This window comes from Danio rerio, chromosome 21 (assembly GCF_049306965.1).
Source record: "Danio rerio strain Tuebingen ecotype United States chromosome 21, GRCz12tu, whole genome shotgun sequence".
NCBI lineage: Eukaryota > Metazoa > Chordata > Actinopteri > Cypriniformes > Danionidae > Danio > Danio rerio.
Window position 1 is genome coordinate 24790595 of NC_133196.1, and position 23214 is coordinate 24813808.

The 23214-nt window shown below is 34.6% G+C and overlaps 1 protein-coding gene across 11 annotated transcripts in view; it reads right to left on the reverse strand.

The window, feature by feature from the left end:
* ncam1a (neural cell adhesion molecule 1a) overlaps nt 1-23214 on the reverse strand; it is a 414266-nt gene that overhangs the window by 11946 nt on the left and 379106 nt on the right. For 4 of the 11 annotated variants that reach the window (XM_005161139.5, XM_068215774.1, XM_005161138.5 and 1 more), the window contains 4 exons: nt 21252-21432; nt 6733-6931; nt 4260-4376; nt 3576-3998 (listed from right to left, as the gene is read on the reverse strand). In XM_005161139.5, the coding sequence (XP_005161196.1) occupies nt 3576-3998; nt 4260-4376; nt 6733-6931; nt 21252-21432 (920 nt within the window). Of the gene's footprint in view, nt 1-3575; nt 3999-4255; nt 4377-6732; nt 6932-18461; nt 18679-21251; nt 21433-23214 lie in introns of those variants that run through there. The other 7 variants (XM_073934239.1, XM_068215775.1, NM_131202.2 and 4 more) reach the window with 3 other exon arrangements.

The window sequence follows — 23214 nt, forward strand, 5'->3', positions numbered from 1 at the left end:
TGCAAACTGTTGTAATTCTTACACTGTTCACCTGATTTGGATGTAAATATCTTCAAATTAAAGCTGACAGTCTATAGTTAAAGCACATCTTGTTCGTTTAATTTCAAATCATCGATTGTGTTGGTGTATAGAGCCAAAAATGTTAAATTGTGTTGATGTCCAAATATTTATGGAGCTAACTTTATAAATACTGGAGAAAGTCTTAGTTATTTTATGTTGTCTGGAATATATATATATATATATATATATATATATATATATATATATATATATATATATATATATATATATATATATAAAAAAAAATATATATATATATATATATATATATATATATATATATATATATATATATATATATATATATATATATATATATATATATATATATATATATATATTCCAGACAACCTAAAATAACTAAGACTGCTAAGGTCAGAACAAACCATGTTATTTAACTTATTTAGTAACATAATTAACCTAGTTAGGCATTTAAATATTACCTAAAGCCAAATACTCTTATCTTGAAAAATAAATATTTAATATAAATAAGTTTAATTAATATGTGTAAAATATTTAATACATATAATGTACTGTCATCATGGTAAAAACAAAGAAACTAGTTTTTAACACAAAAAGCCTTTATTAAACAGCAATTAAACATCACTATTTAAAAAATAATTAATTATTTTTAAAATGCTAAAAATGTTGTCGTCAACAGTGTATGGAATGTTTAAGAAAGATTTATATAGGACAATTGGGTTAAGTAAAATGTTAAAAGTTGTTTTATTCTATAAAGGTATGATGACATTTCATTCAAATTAAACAAATATTAAATTAAAATATTTTTATTCTGACAACATTTTTCCAGAAACTGACAATTGGTAAAAAAAGGTGCTTTAATTTGATATGATTGAAAATCAGAATAGAATTATTCCACCAAATACTGGTTTCTTTTAAAGTTAAAATAATAATATTAACATATATGAAAACATTGTACCTTTTTGTTATTTAATGCAAAAAAATGTACCCTTTTAGAATTTGGTTTTATTTTCTGTTTAATCTTCTATTTTAATATATTTAAAAAGAATGTGAAATAATGGCTGGCTGATTTTAAATTATGGCTGTCTGCTGTGTGGCTTTAATAAAAATATATTATTCATGGCTGTTTTTTTTCCTTTAGTTCTGCTCTAAACAATAACCCTGTCTAGATCAGTACATCAACTGGCCATTTTGAAGTTGGTCGTTTCACCCACGGGGCCACAAATGACACCGCACCTCGTCTGCCGTGTTAATGTAATTACAATGATCATGCATTAGGCTTCTCTAAGATGCTTGCTTTTCAATAGCACATTAAGGCTGCTAATTTATTTCTCACTGTCCTTTTCAGCTTTGAAAGCCATCATTTAAAATCATCAGCTTGTGGAATTGTGCCATTTGCCACTGCCGATCGTCTCGACACTCTGCCGGCGATAATGGAGGAATCAATTAGCTTGCTGCGACAAAAACAAAACTGATTTTACACATTTATAAAACTGGTGCACCTTTGAAGCGCCACCACTGAACTGGATTTCACAGAGGTGCAAATAACTTGCAGTAAAACAAGCCATTTGAATACCAAATGGAATACAGGGAAATTCTGATATTTTATCAAGAAGTGAGAAGATATATATATATATATATAGGGATTGTAAAATGAAGAAATATATATGAAAAATCTTGTGGTAAAATCTGTAGTAAACATACTAGTTCTAAATTATTTCTAATAACTAATTTAATTTGTCTTTGCCAAGATGACAGTACATAATAATTTACTTGTTATTTTGCAAGAAGCTAGTTTTTAGATTAAAGAGCAATTTAAAGGCTTAATTAGGTTAACTAGGCAAATTAGGTTAATTATTGCACAAACGTGGTTTCTTCTGTAGCCAATCAAAAAACAAACAACAGCCTTAAAAGGTCCTTTTTTTTCAAATTAATTATTTAATTCATTCATTCGTTTATTTTCCTTCGGCTTAGTCTCTGATTTATCAGGGGTCGCCACATTGAAATGAACCACCAATTATTCTGGCATATGTTTTACACAGCGTATGCCCTTCAAGCCGCAATCCAGTACTGGGAAACACTCATTCACCACGGCCAAATTAGTTAATCCTATTCACCTTTAGTGCATGTCTCTGGACTTGTGGGGGGAACGGGAGCACCTGGAGGAAACCCATGCCAACAAAGGGAAAACATGCAAACTCCACACAAAAATGCTAACTGGTCCAACCAGGACTTGAACCAGCACCATTCTTGCTGTGAGTGCTAACCACTGTGCCACCATGCCGCCCTGTTTTTTAAATTTATATATATTATTCCAGCTAAACTAAAGAAACGTCCTTCTCCAAATAAAGGACATACAAATATAAGCATTCTTGCTCTGTTAAACATTACTTTGGAAATATTAAAAAAATTAATCACAATTTCACAAAAGGGCTAGTAATTTGTGTTCAACTATGACTGCGTATCTATATTTTCTGCTCAAACAGCTAGCAGGAATATTTTAAGGCAGTGGAAGCATAAAAGAGGAACATATACTTCTATTGTCCAATTTTGAGAAGCCTGTGTGAATTGTAGCCTCAGTTTCTTGTTCTTAGCTGACAAGAGTGACATCTAGTGTGGTCTTCTGCTGCTGTAGCCCATCTGCCTCAAGGTTTGACGTGTTTTGCATTCAGAGATGCTGTTCTGCATACCTTGGTTGTAACGAGTGCTTATTTGAGTTACTATTGCCTTTCTATAATCTTGAACCAGCCTGGCCATTCTCCTCTGACCTCTGGCATCAACAAGGCATTTGATCCCAGAGAACTGCCGCTCACTGGATATTTTGTCTTATTGGACGAATCTCTATAAACCCTAGTGATGGCTGTGCATAAAAATCAAAGTTTCAAATTATGATCAAAGATCAGCAGTTTCTTAAATACTCAGACAGCTCGTCTGCCAACAACAATCATGCCACATTCAAAGTCACTTAAATCACCTTTCTTCCCCATTCTAATGCTCGGTTTGACCTGCAGCAGATCGTCTTGATCGTGTCTATATGCCTAAATGAGTCGAGTTGCTGCCATGTGATTGGCTGATTAGACATTTGCGTTAACATGCAGTTGGAGAGGTATACCTAATAAAGTGGCCGGTGAAGGTATATATATATATATATATATATATATATATATATATATATATATATATATATATATATATATATATATATTATTGTATTACTGTTACTATTACTATATTTTTTTGAGTTTTACTACTACTATGTTTTCTGCTATTAAAGAATGTCATACACGTTTTTGGAATCCCCAACCTTGGCTCTACAAGCACCAAACTCTAGCACTTGAGCTACAAGTAGTCTCTAAATTGTGCCTCCCTTAAAAACTTACTATATTCTATATGCCTGCTACCAACCTTCCAGAAAATCAATAAAAATAAGAAGAGAAGAAAGAGGGTGGTGAAGAAAACAGAAAACAGTGAGAGAGTGGGGATGGTTAAGGAGAGGGACACAAACACAACTAAACATCTAAAGGTGGCCATACTCGTCCTGGTTGGGTGCGGACGGTGCGCTGGAGGAGTCGCTGGAATTCTTGGCAGGGTCACTATCTGTGGTCTGGTGGGATCCTGCTTGTACCTGAGAGTCCTTACTTTGGGGGGCTTTGGCCGGCTCAGCCGGGCTCTGGCCATCGGCTCTGGCCACTTCTGCGGGGCTTGAATCATCTAAGGACTTTGAGGTCTGTTTGGAGGGTGTTTCACTCAGGTCCACCAGAGGGGCCACGGCTTGAGGAGGGGAGGTGGGAGAGGTGACGCTAGGTTTGGGGGTGCTGGATTGGGGAGTAGGTTTAGGGTCGGTGCTGGTGGTAAGGGTGGTGCTATCGCTAGCCGGACTTTCAGTGCCGGGGTCTGAGTTAGTGGTTACAGAGGGAAGCAAGTCCACTACTGTTGCTGTGGTGTCAGCAGCGTGCCTGTGAGGACAGCAGGAGCACAGAAAGAGGAGAAACAGGGAGAAAGAGCCACATAAAGAAGGAGAAAAGAAGGAGGGAAGGAAGGCCAAGGCAAAACACACATACATATGTAAGTCCAACATGCATTTCAAAATAAAACACAGCATGTTAGGTCAAAATCATACAAGTGTATGGTATCTGGACAGACTGTTAAGTAGGTGTTAATAATCTGAAGGGATGGCAAGAGTGTGGTTGTGGTGTGTGTGTTTATTGAGGACTCACTCGGGGTCGGTCAGAGGGGTGGTCTCGTTGGGTTCAGTTGGGCCTCCTCCCTCGTGGTTTGGTGTGCGCTCTTCTTCAGTTCTTACCTCCACAATAGGCTCCTTAGATTCATCCTTACTGAAAAAGATAATAGCAGAGTAAATTAAGTAAATGCGATGCGGTTGCATGGCTTGTAAACATGTAGCGAATATAGTAGCTAACATGCAGGAAGTAAAAATTAACAGCATCAGTTAAATGACTAAAGATAATTAATAAATCAGTATGTGCAACATGTGGCATTTTCTTGCAAAAGAGTGTTTATATTATTTTAAGCTGCTGTAGAGTTAAAGTGAGAAATGTAATGAAAAACGAACATTTCTTGAAAATTATTTGGTGCTAAAAAGTTATTTTTTTCTTTATTTGTTTGAAATGTATAATTTGTGTAAAAAAAGGCAGAGCAAGTAAAAAATAAAAATGTATAAAGTGGTCCCTTCGCTTTAAAGCAGTTCACCTTTCGCGGTCTCGCAGTTTCCCAGATTTTTTTTCTTGTGACCATCGTAAAAGGGGGTCGCACACCGTGTGCGCCTTGCCACGCTGTGACATGTAGATATAAGTTTCTATCGGCGCCGCAAGTCGGTGGCCCAGCTACGACTCAGCTACGACTCAGGACTTCATATTTCTGCCACACCACAGAGCTCCATCTGAATAATTTCATTTTAACTAAAATGTGAGTGTGGGCATCCGGTGTGTTTTACTTCCAACTGTCATGTGCACGGCGCATCCCCTTAAGCATGGAGTCACCTTTCGCTTTTTGGATCAGCGACTGCAGGAAAAAGAACCTTTTTCCTTTTCCCAACTTTATCCGCACAAAAGCAAAAAAGCTTTATGAACCTTTTGCTGACAATGATGAATGTTTGCTGCTGACAACAGGTTTTGATCTTTGATTTTTTTATTGTACCAGACTTATACGAAAATGACTTATAATAAAATGAAATAAAAAGCTTTTTAACTCAACATTTTTGACATATATCATTTGTGAAGGGGCTGGCATTACAAGTAAAGAAACATAATACACTTAAAGTACTTATTTAAAATGAGCTGAAACTACACAATTCTTGAGATTTGTATGGGACAACTTAATTGTTTTTTGTTCAATCCACTTTGATTTGTTATCTTAATCCATTTGTGTTGTATAAGTTACTATGACCGACATCCGCCACGCAATTTCAGTTTTCCCCAGAACATGACGTCACTAAGCGGTTATATCGAAAAAAGCATCAAATTTCTGAACGGTCTTTAATTATTTTGTGCAATATAACATTATGGATCAACCAAGGGTAAAAAAAAGTAGTTACAAACATAAATCATATAAAACATAACTATTCAGATTACTAACTCCGCTGACATTCAGTTTACTTCACTATTATGCGCCAAGCAAAAGCCACTCACCCTGTCTAATCTTAAAGAGCTTACAGTTACCTCTTCTGTCATGTTGTCTAGCTGACCTAAGATTGCTTAGCTTCTGTCTCCTGCTATCCTGATCCATGACTGCAGTTTCATCTTCTTAAAATCTCTTCTGATCAGGCTCATCATCACATTTACTCAAGGTTTAAAATAATAATATATGCTTGACTGCCTCTGGCCTTTTGAAAATACAAATAAAATTTATGTAGGCCACTATGTCATTATTTATTTTGGCTGCTCACTTTGTGCGAAACAATAATCAACAACTAATGAGAGTGATTATAAATGTAAGAAAGCTGATTGGTCGAAAGTGACTACCCTTATGTGAGCTTTGCTTGCTGTTTTTCACTCTGTCTCATTCACATTCTCTCTCTCTCTCTCTCTGTCTCGCTCTCTCTCTCTCTCTCTCTCTCTCTCTCTCACACACACACATAAAGGTATTCACCATGCAAAAGTTAATGCCTGATCAGTTCAAAATGTAAAACAGGAATATCTGACTTTTTCCGAAACAGGATCCGGCTTAAATTAAGCACTGACCCCAACCATGTTGTAAGTACATGTGATTAATTAATATTACTCAACAATTACACTGTAACTATGTCATCTTAAAATAAAGTGTAACCAAAAATCTAAAAAAAGAGAGTAAAAAGTAAGTAGAAATCAAAACTGCTACCCTGACCTTCAAAACCTATACCCTAGAGCCCTTCGGTTCTATTAAATGACATAAAAATGTAGATATGCCAGTTTCTATTGAAAAAAAAAGAGAAAAACCATGAGAGCTACTAAATCCAGAGGCACCTTCTTCTCATTCTTAACCATCATGCACCTCTCCTCTTATCTCAACACTGCTGCCATGAGCCAATATTCACATCATTCTCATTCATAGAGCTAGATATGTCACAATCATGCCTGCCTCAAGCCCTCCTGTAGAGCTGATGTGGCCGATAATGACGGCGGAGCGGTGATGGATGACGTTATCGGACAAGGGAAAACACACGCAGATGAGAGGGGAAGGAGAAGACAGACTTACGTGAAGGCAGCTTTTCCCTCCTCGATATCCTTGCTCTTGGCTGAAGGCCCAGACTTGCCGCAGAAATTGACAGCGATGCACATGAGAAGGCCACACTTGTTCAGGAAGTAGCAAGTGACGTCTACGCCGAAGAGGAGCAGGATGAAGACCACAATGAGGATGCCCACGATAGCGCCAGTGCCCAAACCTGAGCTTGTTTCTTTAGAATAGAGGAGGAGAAGGTTAAAACAGAATGATGCCACTGTTAATCAGAGTTAAAGGTTTTGTTTAAATTAAAATTCTGTCATTGTTTCATCACATTAGTGTTGTTCCAAATTTGTAATAAATTTGTTCATCTTTGAATGACGAATGAAAACATTTTTAATGAAATCTGAGAAATTTCACTCCGTCAAAGTCTATGAAAACTGAAAGATATGTCAACTATACTGCAAAAAAGTTTTTGCTTTAGTTTTTGTCTTGTTTTTAGTCCAAATATCTAAATTTTCTTAAATCAAGAAGCATTTTCTAGACAAGCAGAAAATATTGTCTTGTTAGAAGAAATAATATGTCAAAATTAAGTTGAGTTTTTTCCTTAAAACAACCAAAATAATCTGCCAATGGGGTAAGCAAAATAGTTTTGTTTTTCCTTTTGACATAATATTTATTTGCTTACTCCATTATTTTACTTGTTTTAAGTAAGTAAGTAAGTAAGTAAGTAAGTAAGTAAGTAAGTAAGTAAGTAAAGTTATTTGTATAGCGCATTTATCATGTATGGCCATCCAACCAAAGCACTTCACAATCATGAGGGGGTCTTTGCATACCACCAAAAGTGTGCAGCATCCACTTGAATAATGTGACAGCAGTCACAGGACAATGGTGCCAGTGCGCTCACCACAAACCAGCTATTGGTGGAGTAGAGAGACAGAGATATAGCCAATTCGGTAGATGGGGATGATTGGGAGGCCATTATTGGTAAGGGTCAATGGAGGGAATTTGGCCAGGACACCGGGGTTACACCCCTACTCTTTACGAGAAGTGTCATGGGATTTTTTATGACCACAGAGGACCACAGTCTGGACCTCGGTTGAACGTCTCATCCAAAAGACAGCACCCAATGAAAGTATAGTGTCCCCTTCGCTTTACTGGGGCATTAGGACCCATGCATTCCACAGGTTGAGCGCCCACTGCTGACCAGCAACCTAGTTTTCACTAGTTATTAAGAAAAAACTTCTTTTGTTACTGAGCTCAAAAAGGCAAAACATGTAATATGTTCATAATGCAAACCGATCATGTCTCTTCAAAATAATAAATGCTCAATTCAATTTTGTGGATTTATTTTTTTATATTATGAACAGATTATTTGATATTTAAAAATATCAGAGTTATTTTTTGGGTGAACAGACTCTTTAAATTGTCTTCATTTACTTCATTAGTTTACACGATTGAAATGACAAAGTGAGTAAATGACTACAGACATTTAACTTTTAGACAAATGAACAATTTTAAACATTAAACTTTTTTTACAGAGCCAAATGCAATTTTTACAGAGCCAATGGCTACAAATAGGCTGTATAGACACAGGCTATATTAACCCATAGAACCACAAAAGGGTGAATTCACAAAAAAATTGTAAAATTATCCTTCAAAATCAAATCACCTTAATCAAAAATTAAGGTGATCTCGTAGTGACATTTAGTTGAAATTCAACATTTAAAAGCTAATGTATGAAAACTCAGCTCACACAGAAAACACTTTCAAGCTCAATAGCTTTCATTGTGTCAACCTTCAAGGAGATCACCTTGAACTGTGAGAGATGTGTGCAAAAACTTGTGAATGTTTGAATTTCTAATGAAATTAAACAAATCTGTCAATGAGGTTGAACCTTAATTCAACATATTTGTAAAGTATCATTAAAATTATGAGTCCGCCAAAAACAATGTTCTGTCATCATTTCTTAACCTCCTTGTCTTTATAAACACGCACAATAGGTGACTGATTTTTTATTAGAATGTTTTGAATTTGTTCAACTGCTTTTTGCCAAACAGTCAATGAAGAGCAGTGAGGTCCAAACTAACCCTGGATTTCAGTAAAATTCATTACATGAACAAAAATTCACGTAAAGAAGGAAAGTAGAAAGTCAAACAGGTTTAAAATGACATAAGGGTTAATTGATAGAAGATTGTGTAATTTACATGTTAACTATTTATTTAAATCATGCATATTAGTGCAAACACACCCCTTTTAAATGTAAATTAGCATGTAGACCATTTTCAGGGATGTAAACAATATCAACTGTTCTAACATATTTCCTGTTTTACATTTTAAATTGTAATAGCTTCTGAGCTATAGAAAAAAAAATCCACATATTGATAAATAATGTTAGATAGAATGATAGCTGTTATAACATCAAGGTATTGAAGCGCCTTTTGTTACAGATATAAAATAGTTTGACAACAAGCAGGACATATTCATAGGCCAATGACATCGCCATATTGAAATGGTCTATATTTTTAGACTGTACCTCTGCCTGGAGTGGATGACAGAGTTTTATTTGTTTCTGTACATTTTATATCAATAAAGACATCGTTAATTCATCAAATGATTATCAAGCGATAGCGCAGAGCATTATACCGTATTTCCAAATGCGGAATGTAGACAAGTCCATTTTGCACATTTTAAAGAGGCGAGTGTTAAATCATTTTTTAGTGCCTGAAAAGTACGCCAGATTATGGTTATTTGATTTACATCCTAGCAGATTTTGAGGGCATGCTTGCGCCATTACCTGATTAGCATAAATCAGAATCTCTAAAGATGATAAATATGTGCAAATAAACAGCTGATTTCTTTAGTGAAATCCCCCTATAATGTGGAGGCTCTTCACATAGAATGTCAAACAGGCTTCATTCCATGTGTTACCCACACACATTATACATTACATACAGCGTCAATCTGAAGCGAGGCAATCATTACTCACATGGAAATGAACCCAGCATGCTTATTCAAAGACGTAATTAACTCTCTTTGTATGGAACTTCAGCAGTCTTGTTCAGAACGTTAACTACAAGGCTCGTTCTGTTTATATTCATGCACATATTTCAACAGAGAATTTGCACTTGGAACGGTTAAAATAATCTCAATATTCAGCTCATAGCACATTTATTTACAAGGTAACCACACACAAATGGAAGCCACGAGATGAAAACGAACGAGGATCAGACGTGAAGCACAAACACAAGCAGAGCTGTGTTTTCAGCACATGAAAACACAGACTACTTACCGGGAAAGACAAGCTACACTATGATAACGCTAAAAACTATAGGATTTACTGAGGCGGACGTGAATGTATTGAATCAGAAAACAAATTGCACAATGAAAACATGGTTATATTGATATTTATTCATATTTTATTAATATCTATGGATTGTCTTGGTGCGTCGGTAAACATGGCAGTTCATATTAAATCAGTTGATGCTCACATATTTTATTCATGGGAATGTTTAAGGGCTAAGGTCAAGATCTTTTGGAAAATGAAATGAGGTAAAAAAAAAAAACAAAATAAAATAAAATTAAACTAATTAAAATTAAATCACAGATGAATACCGACTTGCAAAAATGTGAGCTAACATGGTACATCAGTTAAAAAAATTATAGTTGAAACATCATTTGAGAAATAACAAACAACTAAATAAATTTAAATAAAATCACAGATGAATAAAAATGTGGTAAAATGTGAGCCAACATGCTACATTAGTTATTTGAGACACTATTTGTGAAAAAACAACAACTAAATAAATAAAATATAAAGTTAGTACTGGTTACAGCAATCGTTGAGCTATCGTAACAAGTTGCATCAGTTAACTTGACCATATCAAATGGTCTCAGGCTATACTGAAATATTGTACTCATTAGGATGTTAGAGGGGAGATGTCCATGATAATTTGTAACATAAAATAAAATAAAAATAAAATAAAAAAAATTTAAAGTTGAAATATCTCATTAATGGGTACATCTAAGGGCTAAATCTAATGTATTTTAGACAGCTAGTAATAATAATAATAACAAAATTACAAATAATTGAAAAGAAATATGACCCTTGATTAAATACTATTTGCAAAAAAGTGATGTAACATTAATCCTCCGTCAGTAAACTTGTGGCAATTCATATTAAATCAGTGCATGCTAAATTATTTAATTCCCAATGATTTCTAAATAAGTGAACTAACATAGCTTATTGTTAACCAAACACTCATCGTCATTTTATTCAAGTATTCTTTTGAGTAAACAGCCATGTATTACACTATGAATTAAGATGAACAGGCTGACTGCATTTGCAATTAGGCTTATATTGAATTCTAAGCAACTTCCTATAAAGTGTCTTTAATGAAACGCCCTTCTAAATCATTGATGGAGTCACATAAAGACCTAAAACACATCTACATGTATCAAGGAGTTCATGAATTATGGATGCACTCAACAGAGACCTGGAGGAAGAATGCATTAAACAAAACTCTTCAAGGGAAAAAAAACACCTAATCACAGCATGCAGTTCAACTTGAGATTCAGAAAAAATATATAATAATAATCATCATGACGTATTCAGTGTTCAGAGTGACTTTTCCTTGACTTTCACTGGATTAAAAGCTTAATTTCCAAGATGATATTGGTGTGCTAATATATTAATAAACTTATATCAAAATATATGATATTAAAATAAAAGGCAACACTTTACTTCAAGAGGTTTATAAGACTGTCATGAAACCTTTATAAATATGACATGAGACATGTCATGATCGTGAAGGATATTTTATGCTAGCTTTTAACAACTGTCATTAGGTGTCATTGGCTCAGTTATGACATTTTAAATGCAAAGATGACATTGTTTGTTACTACAACTTGACAATAACAAATACATCACAACCTATTTTTGTCTTTGTCATGACAAATTGACATTACCAAGAGAGCAAAACTTCTGTCACAAACGTGACTGTCATGAAGCCATTATAAATCAATCTGGGGTTGCCACAGCAGAATGAACCGCCAACTTATCCAGCATATGTTTTACGCAGTGGACGCTCTTCCATCTGCAACCATCACTGGGAATGAATGATTGAATATATATATATATATACAAGCTCAATTTATCATTGGAATATTAAATAATAATGATGAAGTTAAACATATTTGATCGAGTGATGACACTTTAACAGTTTGTTCCACTGGAAAAAGTGATCAGAAAAAAAATTCATGGCCCATGACAATTGTGTTTATGACAGATTTATGATCAGTGATGTTGTTTTGGTAATGTAAAGTTGTCATGAAAATGATAAAGCCCAATTGTGATGTATTTGTTTATGTCAAGTTGTCAAAACAAACAATGCAATATTTGCATTTAAAATGACATAACCGAGCAAATGACACTAAAGAACAGTTGTCATAAGCATGCAAAAAAGGAGCTGCTTTATTGTAAATAAACAATTAACATGGTCAGTAATATGTTTTATTATCATTATTATTATTTACAAAAATAGAATATACATTAGAAAAAGCTGCAAATAAATTAGCAAACAGATTAACCTATTAAAATTAAAAGCTATTATAATGAAATTGAATCAATTTATCAATTTTTCTTCACTGCATAATTTAAACATTCTGAGCAGTGAATGAACCTCTCATTTAGATTTTTCAGTTGATTACATTAAATAACAGAGGTGTCACTTTAAAAATGCACACATAATGAAAACATTCAATTGCTTTCCTAACTTTTTATGCTTCTTTATGACAAAATTTGTTGTGTTTAAAAAAAACCCCACCAAGATCAACATGTTTAGATATTATTATTATTATTATCATTATTATTATTACTATGTGTATACGTTTGTTCAAACATGCGGCTTACAAATGAAAGCACAGAACACATTAACATTTAAGAGCAAGGAGGCATCCCCTGTAGGTTCGGCGGTATGGTTTGCGCATTGGGAGGATCGGCCCTTTAAAGTTTATTACCACCCTTCATAAGAAGATTGAAAATATGGTAGAAATACAAGGAAATTACTTTTACGGGATGACACCGAGATATAATTGTAAAATACAGGAGTATAGCCGTACAAAATAGGAGGGTTGACGGGTATGTTTATGACATGTGTCTTATGAACACCCCATTCAAGTAAAGTGTTAAATAAAAACAATATTAAAATAGTTTTAGCTTGAATAGTATTTTGCATGACTATAATAGCCACTATGAGAACAAAAACAAATAATTTTGAAAATAAGTCAAATAAATAAAAAATAAGAGTTTGGTCACCTAATGTCTTCAGGAATAGAAATATATAACACATTTAATTTCAAACAAATTAAGATAAATTTATAAAATTTTATTAAACATTAAATACATAAACAAATATTATACTACAATAAATAAATATAAAACCAAACAAAACATAATGTAAATATAATATACTTTTAGTTTTATTTTTCTTTTAATTATTTCTGTTATCAGTTTTTCCCAATGTTAATTTGGGAGGACAGTGATATTATTATTATTATTATTATTTTTAGATTACTTCCAGGTTTGGCTTTGGTACTGAATAATCTATATGCACAAATATATTATTGTAAAACATCCTAAAGAAAATATTAATTTAAAACAGAGATCTGTGAGTGGTGTCCTTATTTATGCTGAACACTGTATATTGATAAATAAAACTAAGATTAAAGTTACCCCTGTATGTTGAAACTCAAGCCTTGCAACAGACCTACAAGGAACCAAAATGAAATATGAACTTTAACCATGAAACTGTTAGGATAGGTAATCGGATGCTATACACTTTGTGGCCATTGCAGCCCAGTGAAAGCATATATGGGAGATTGGGAAACATGAGGTAGAGCGGACAGATTTAATCTACTGGCCGGCCAGGAGAGGGCCGAGAGCTCTTCTCCTAGCTTGAGGCATGTTTGTTGTTTTCCTGAGCTTCAGCCTGCATTTTAACAAGTGCGATAAATCAAGACACACATCTGAGCACACAAAGGCCGTCTCACTGAGCTCCCTCACCGGCCAAAAACACCCTGCTCTGCTGACTCAGCAACATGCGTGAAAGGTCTTCCAGACGCTTGAGCCGTCTCCACACATTCCAAACACTAACACAAACTGAATACTGAAAACCGGTGTGATCCGGAGCAAAAATGGTGCATTTTATGACAGTACTGGGTAATGTCTAGAATATCTGGACAGAGCTAGACATTAGCATTCTTATTCAGCTAATCGGATCATGTAGTTCTCCATACTGTATATAAATCTGATACCTAAAAATATCTGAAAATGACATATATGACATATTTGGGTTTCACATATCTTAAACATGCTATATGTGCAATATCTATTTCAAAGTGTTGCAAAAAGGTCACTTTCATATATTTTTTTCAACCATTAGAAATGAAATTATGTACATACAGTTGAAGTCAGAATTATTAGCCCCCCTTTGATTTTTTTTCTTTACTAAATATTTCCCAAGTGATGCTTAAAAGAGCGAGAAAATTTTAACAGTATGTCTGATAATGTTTTTTCTTCTGGAGAAAGTCATATTTGTTTTATTTCGGCTGGAATAAAAGCAGTTTTAAATTTTTTATGAACCATTTTAAGGTCAAAATTATTAGCCCCTTTAAGCTAATTTTCTTTGATAGTCTACAGAACAAACCATCATTATACAATAACTTGCCCAATTACCCTAGCCTGCCAAGTTAGGGTTAGGTAAAAGTTAAGCCTTTAAATATCACTTTAAGCTGTATAAAAGTTTCTTGAAAAATATCTAGTTAAATATTAAGTACTGTCATCATGACATAGATAAAATAAATCAGTTATTAGAAATGAGTTACTAAAACTATTATGTTTAGAAATGTGTTAAAGAAATCTTCTCTCTTTTAAAACAAAACATTAGGAAAAAAATAAACAGGGGGGCTAATAAATCAGGGGGGCTAATAATTAACAGACTTCCACTGTATACGTTTAAATATATTAGATTTATTACACATGCAACATTATAGTTAATATATTTAAACATGAATGTACACATTTGTATTTCCAATGGTTGAAAATTACTATATGAAACTGTATATTATATATATTTTTGGAATATTTTAAATAAATATATGTAGAATATGCAACATATATTTTGATTTATTAAATATGTGAAATGCAAATACTTGTATGTCATAGCTCATTTGCTTATGTAGTCATATATAAGATTTCAATGTGGGTCACTCAGTTTTGGACACTTTTTTAAGTCATGTAACTAATCTGTGAATGTAATATCAACAGAACAATGGGAAAACGACTGACTAAAGGTATAGTTCACCAAAAAAAGAACATTTATTCACCATTAACTCACCCTCAAGTTGTTCAAACACAAAAAAAGAATATTTCAGAACATATATTTAAGAACAGTTAACCAATGACTTTCACTGTAGGAATTTTTTTTAAATATATATATGTATATGTACATAAGACTGTCAATTTTTGAGTACCTACATTCTTCAAAATAAACGTACACAAACTGACAAGTGAAGATTAAAATGTGAAGTCATTTTTTTAGGGAGGTGAAAAATCTTTTAAAAATACACCAGAACTGGTAAAATAATGATCAAATAAATGTAACATATTTAATTTGTCATGTCTTTTATTTTGAAATTACTCTGCTTTTTTCATCTTATCATATCCTATGGTTCCCCTAATTCATGTGCCATGTTTTAATTGGCTATTGCCATTCAGGTAGCTTCCAGCTCTGTATTTTGATTTGTTCATTTTCTTAATAAAGTGCAACCGTTTTAGTCGGAGGTAAAAAGAAAATTAACTGATCAACAATGAGCTATAAGCTCTGAGGCTGTTGATTGATTTTGTATTTCTTTGTTTGCATTAACTGAACTTATCAAGCAAATCACTGAATAATTTGTTAAAATATATGATATGTAAAACTCTGTAATATGTTATATTCTGGGCGATGCAGTGGCGCAGTAGGTAGTGCTGTCGCCTCACATTAAGAATGTCACTGGTTCGAACCTCTGCTCAGTTGCCATTTCTGTGTGGAGTTTGCATGTTCTCCCTGCATTTACATGGGTTTCCTCCGGGTGCTCCGGTTTCCCCCGCAGTCCAAAGACATTACAGAGAGCATATGACAAAAAAAAAAATAAAATAAAATCACATGATGTGAACATGACTAGTTTTAAAATAAAAGATAAGGAAATATAATATAATATAATATAATATAATATAATATAATATAATATAATATAATATAATATAATATAATATAATATAATATAATATAATATAAAATAAAATAAAATAATATAATAATGTGGCCACTTCATGAATATGGAGATTTTATTCATGCTTTTGACTTTTGTGATTCAGTCAGTTATGTCATTTTAAATACAAAGATGACATTGTTTAAGATGTCCTCGTTATGACAACTTGACATTACCAGGGAGACCTAACTTATGATCAGAAAAATATTCATGACAATTTTAATGGCATTATGACATTCATGTTGATGACAGATTTATGACAAAGTATGTTGTCTTTGCTAATGTCAAGTTGTCATAACAAAGACACTTCAAACAATGTCACCATATCATTTAAAATGAGATTACTGAATGAATGACACCTAATGACAGTTGTCATAAATTTACAAACTGTCATGGCATGCTTATAAATAAACAAACCTTTTAAAGTGTTATTAAAATCCTTTTAATTATAGCCTTACCTTAATTAATTAATTAATGTTTTGCCCTCAGAATGATGCAGTTATGGCACCTACTGTTCTAGCAGTGGTTAGCTGCTAGTTATAGCTGACAATCCAATATTTTACCCTCCCTAGTTTGAATATTACACATGACTGTTTAATAATTAAACAATCGAGTTCTGACATCTTGTGAAAATCTACAACATAACCCAAATACTGTTTGGATGCTAAAGAGGCATCTGTTGAATGTGACTTATCTCTAACAACCTGATTTAACCTTCACAGCACAATCATTACAAACGTTCAGTCTGTTGCGAGGTCTCTCAGGTTATTCAGACACCTCCAGACTTGGCACTTGCCTTCATCTCCAGTCACTCTCTGTGATAAGTGTGAACAAGTGGCACTCCTGCCTGTGCCAAGTTTGGATTCTCAACTCATTTTGCCTCCAGTTCTGCTAGTTTGAATGAAGCCGATGATCCATCCAGGGTGGCATTAAACATCCCAGATGGGCCAAACGGGGTGCTGCTTTTCTGATGAAATGTCATCTGGCGCCAACATACAATGATTAAGGACAGAGACGCACCTGAATATAAATGATGAGCCCGGCAAACTGATTGGCACATGCGTTTCCAGGAGTCAAAACTCCAGGGCGCATCACTTTATTACCATGAGATTCCATTCCAAAATGGGAAACAAATGCTACTCCATTTTATTGAACAAAAGACTCCCCCCTCCAACCCCCCATTTATTTTCAAAGCCCTGCCTTAAATGTGAGCTTTTATACTGTAAGACACTTAATTACATTAGTTGCACTTTACTCAAACACCCTCTCAGGAAATGCCTGCATAGGTCTTGCATAATAATGACACTCACATCTCCACTCTCGATGGCGCACGGCAGCCTTTGACATGTAAACAGACCACCACCTTCTTTAATACGAACAGTCGGCTGGGCTTTCATTGCAGAAAACGTTCGTCGGTAATGTTTAAAACTGATTTATACTTTACGGTTACAATGAAGGTGGTGCCATGCACTCAAGAACGCTTCTGGGGTTCGCATTAAAATTCAGTCTGGGGAGTGTTTGTGTTTAATTCTGTCTAAGCAGGAAATACAGGCTTAATAAATTGGAGCATTTCAGAGTAGAGATGGTCAATCAGAAGTACTGCAGAACACTTCTGCCCTTTTAAAGTACAGTAAAAGGGAACCGACACTGAGCACCATATCATCATGGGACAATCACACAAAGCGGTCACGCATTATGGTCCCATGCAAATCGAAACTTCGACTTGAAACCATGTTATGTTCGTTACAAACACAAAATGAACAAAACAATCCATCTAGCTTACCATATTGTCTTAAAACCTACAATGATTACCGCATGACACCGTACTGGTATGTGTGTACAAAAAAATGTATTACGGAACGTAATTAAATTACACAGTTGAAAATGACACTTATTGACGTGGATGAGTTTAACAGCAGTAGCATTAGTTTTGAATGGTCCTTTCAAGTAAGAAGCAGAGAAGAAAATGTAAATAAAGTCCATTACAGAAAGTATATATTTTCTGAATCGTCTAAAATTATGTACATTTTGTCACAAAAACACATTTTCCATGTCAACACACGAACTTGGTGCCTATTTCTTAAAAATATCCTTCTGAAATGAATTAATATCCTAATAATAATAATAATAATAATAATAATAATAATAATAATAATAATAATAATAATAATAATAAAAGAACATATAAAAAACATAAAATTAATGAAGGTGATCTAAAATGACCTTTATCTCCTAAATGGGCCCTAGAATAATTATATGGAGATTAATATCAAGAGACTAAGCTTCTTGACATGGAAAGATTTTCTACAACACTCCCAGAAGTCCATGGTTTGAAAACACGTTTCCAAACACATCGACGCTGCCTTGCTTAAACATAAAATGAATAAGAAACTAAAAATGACAAGAAACTAAAATAACAAAACAGAATGATACAAGCACCGAACACTTTGCTTGATTCCGACAATATGTAAGTGATAATCTTTTTTCGTTTGTTTGTTTTGTTTAGCCTGCGAGAGGACCAGAAGGCGTAGAAAACTGAAGGGTGTAGTTGAAGAGTGGACAGGGCTCCTCTCCTCTGCCGAGCCCCAGTTTATGAGAGCACTAACACAGTCAGCATGGAGAACATGAGAGTGACGAGAGCGTACGTCACAGAGGAGCAGCCAAGGGTTGCTGAGACCACCACACAAATAAACAAAAAAATCCCAGAAAGACCACAGGGACAGTGCACAGAAAAAATAAAGGTTTTGAGTGTGTGTTTGAAAATGCGATGGTCCAGTGATGTCCGATTTTACACATGGAGACAGAAAAAAAGGGAAAAAAGGAGGGAAGGAAAAAACAGGGAAAGAAATTGGGAAAGAGAAAAAAGAGAGAGACAGAGAATAGGTCAAATACAGAAAATTAAGTCTGAAAGGTTAATCAAGATTAGAAAAGAATATCAAAGGAAAGTTCAAGCAAGTTAGTAAAACAAAGTAAGAAGGCCTTAGCATGTTAAAAGCAAAGCGAATGACAGCGAGTCAAGAATGAAAGGGCAACAATGAAGGGACATATGGAATGATAAGGGACACAAAGGCACAGAACAATCAAAACACAGATCAGGCAACTTTCCTGGTGTTTGACTTATTTAAATATTTTTTACAGCTAGTTTTGGTCAATCTTACATATATATTTTTTTATTTAAAGATGAAGTGTGTCCATACTATCAGCATCGGACTTGCAAAAATAATAACAAATTTGAATATTTTCTCCATTTACAATTGATCAGTCAAATAAATGTCTCTGACACAAACTTGCATAATTGGTTAAATCCACTTGTTAAGAATGACGTCACGCGAATCGGCTTCCGGGTCCAAGACCTATATAAAATTATATGGGGAAACTCATCAAATGGTAATAAAAAATGTTTACAAAGAGCTGGTATACTTTCAAAAATCACGATTACATTATATAAATCCATGCCTAATATCTGATGGCTAGAAAATGATTAATTTTTTTATATAAATTGTTAAAAATTTTAGTGTCTGTGATGCAGCAAGTCCAGGTTGTGTACATCATGATTTTATATAAAATTCACTTTAATGTGTGAGATGACTAAAAGGGGGTCATAAACTAACATTTTCTCAGTTCAAATGAGTAGCGGCTTGGACCCGGAAACAGTATTCCATACGTCACCAATAGATCACGACTTAACAAGCGGATAGCTTTCAATCTATGGATAGATTATGTTTACATGTCTCTGCATGTTGTACAGAGCCAGAGAAGGTGTTTTAATAAATAATATTGCAAACAAAACACACACTTCAGCTTTAATTATTGCCTCCAGAAAATTGTTTTTAAATTTTTATAATTAAAAAAAGAAAAATCTATAGGAAATTGGGAAACAAACAAGCTTTCATCTTTCATGTCGCAAACACCAGGGAAATATTGCCCAGTCAGAAGACGAGGCAGAACAAACAGCAGGTTATGATGCAATACAATGTAATAATGCGCTGGATGACAGAATGAGTTTTTTTTTTTATGTTACTTAAACTGCACGAACGTTAACGGGCATTGTATTAGAATAGCTTTCACTCCATGTCAACAGTAGCCGGGGAGATTTGGATTACAGAAAGTATAGCTTCAATGTTTGTCTAGCGGCCAGGGTTCGGCTCAACCCCCTCCCTGCACCATGCATGAAAATCCTCCCTATTTTAACTCCTGCTAAAGACTCAACATGCTCAAGGAATATATGTCATGTGGTACTGACAGCATCCCAGATGTGTTTTTAACCTGCCATGCTCTGGTCCGAATAGAAGACGTTAGAGAAACACGAATCGCTGTCTGAGCAGCTGCTTTTTGGACCATATTTTAAACCGGCAGCTGCTCCGTCTGAGGCAATACAGATGTTGGGCTAAAAATAAAGCTGTCTTTTTAAATTCCCACATGTTACACATTGAGGTTAACAACTCTGCAATGTATAAGTGTGGTGAAAAGAGGACAGCGACAAAAAAAGGCTTTTCTATCCGTCTTTCTTGCACAAGTGCTCCGAGATCCAAAGCTCCCACTGCTATATGGCTGCTTCCCACTAAGCGGATGAGAAAAAGCAGGTCTCTTGGCCATGCACCGGTAGATGCCTGTTAGGTCCTCGGTAAAGCATTAAACCATTAATCCTGTTGAGGCGTCATCATGCAAAACCAGAGGATGCATCCCCACTGAGAATGGTCCAATTCAATTGGCCTGCCACAATGTGCCTGAACTGAGCCTACGGATGATCTAAGGCCCAATTTTTTATCAGTGGGGAAGCAGCTCGCAAGAAAACAAAAACACAGCACTGCCATTGGAGCGCAGACCAAACGAGCCCGTGTTGGAGGGGGTGAATGGTTTGAACAGACCTGCTGTGGCTTTATGCCTCTCGAGTGCCAAACAGAAAATCTCATCTCCTCTGATATGATCTGCAATCGCTCTGAGACCAGCAATAAAGCTAACTGTTAGAGTTTGGGGAGGTTTGCCTGAAGGTTCAGGGCTCTGGAGAGCATCTGAAGGTCTCCAGGATTCACTTCTCGCAAACATTTGTCAATCTTATTACTCTCAGATATTACGTTCTCTAGAGGAGACCAGGACTTAAGTTGACACAAAAGGGTGGCCTGTTTAATCCACAACAAGACCTGATAGTAGGATGGGGTTAGCAGGGTTGGGTAAGGCGGTCAGGCTGTTGGCCGCTCTGGCTGGCAGTGGCTGTGCTTTAGGGTCAAGGGGGAGGACTGTACCTGGGATGGCGGTGGGTTCTGGCAAGGTCCTGAAGGAGAGGGTGCCGGGTTCAGACCGTCCTCGCTGGTTTTCTGCAATGACGTAGACTTCATATTCTGTGTTCCAGTCTAGGCCCCGCAGCACTATGTAATCGCTGGCATCAGGCATACGGATCTCAGGCTTCCAGTCCTGGCGGTTCTTCTAGGGACATAAATGACACAAGGTATATTATTTCTTTGAGTCATATCTGGGGGATAAAGTGAAAATAGCAGGTTAGTTGAATTTTACTGGGTTTGCAATATAGTAGTCAACATTTGAAGTGGATCAAAAAAGTTACTAGGACAATAATGAGTGTTGTTGATTGATTTTAGAAAAACTTTGATGTTTCGATCTTCTTCAAAATTTGACTACAGTACACAAACAAAAACTCTTTTAAAATTATTAAAAGTGTCATTTATATTGACCTTATTCTTTAAGCATCATTGGAACCTTATTGGCTCGAGACATCTGGTCTCATTCACTTGCATTGATTTCTAGCCATAAAAAACAACTTGTTATTTTGTCCCTGTTGCAAATTGGTATTTTCTCATTATATTATTTGAATTTGTGTGTCATAAACATAAACATTAGTTTGTTGCGCGAGTAGTTTGAGTGTTTTCTGCTGTATGTAACGAATAGAAAGTCCATAATAAGGTTTATTATGTAATATATGTTTCCATTGTCAAAAAAAGAGTAGTCTAGATTCCTAACTAGAGATCTCAAGTAATCTGTAATGAGTAACAAACCATAATCCGTAATTCTACAATTTTAGATTTTATCAAACAACAGTATTTTTATCCCATAAAGAGGTTTTGGCAAGTGGATATACAGCAGCTTTGGTGCAGTTATGAGAATATTAATAGTAAGTTAATAAATTAGATAATCTAATAAATTAGATATCATACCCATTGAAATACTGTGTTATCAACAAAACCACTTGTTAAATGTATAGTTCACCTAAAAAATTAAAATTATGTCGCCCTTTACTTGTTCCTTTACTTGTTCCAGACCCATTTAAGATTCTTAATTCTGTTGCAAAAAAAAAAAAAAAGATATTTTGAAGAAAGCTGCAAACCTATAACCACTGACCATGGTATTTGTTTTTTTACTACGAAAGCCAATGGTTTCAGATTTTCAGCTTTCTTCAATTATCATGTTTTTGTTTTCAACAGAAAAAATAAACTCATACAAGTTTGGAACTACTTGAGGGTGAGTCAATGTAAGTAAAATTTAATTTTTTGGGTGAACTATTCATTTAATGCTTGGAAAAAAGTAAGTCTGGTAATCAAAGTCTAGTTGTGCAACCACTTCCCAAAACTTTCACACTCTCTGTTGCTCTCTGGCGGAAAGAGCTGTCAAGCTCCAGCTGAACTGCTGAGACCATCACATCTCTCCAGAAGCTGCTGAAGACAAGCATTTTACCAACCCACTTTCTCAACAACTGTTCGCTGTTCTAGCTTGTTTTCTAATCTAGTTCACTAACAAACCTGCCACTGTGTATTACTACCATTAATCTTTTTCTCTACTATTCTTTTCTATGTTGTTTTGGAAAAAAAAAATACATGAAGCATTCTAAATGCATAAATATAAATGATAATGAAATCAAAATGCAGAAAAGCAAAACAGGAAACATCATAAACTGGACTCCACATTGCAAATCTACATGATATTGTTATTTACTGTGCATCGCATTTACATATATGCATTTTCCAGATGCTTTATACAAATGAGGTAAGGATTGTACTTTGACCAAGAATTTAATCCTTCTTGATATTTAACTTCTCTATGGGGTCAAGACCCAAATCTAACATAAACTTGTTTCAAATTATAAGAAACCATCATTAACATAAAGAACTTCTAAGAAGTTTTTAAAGATTTTAGCCTTTCTGTGTCTTCCTTGGCATATTTAACATGTAACATTTTATCAAAATAAATGTTATTTAC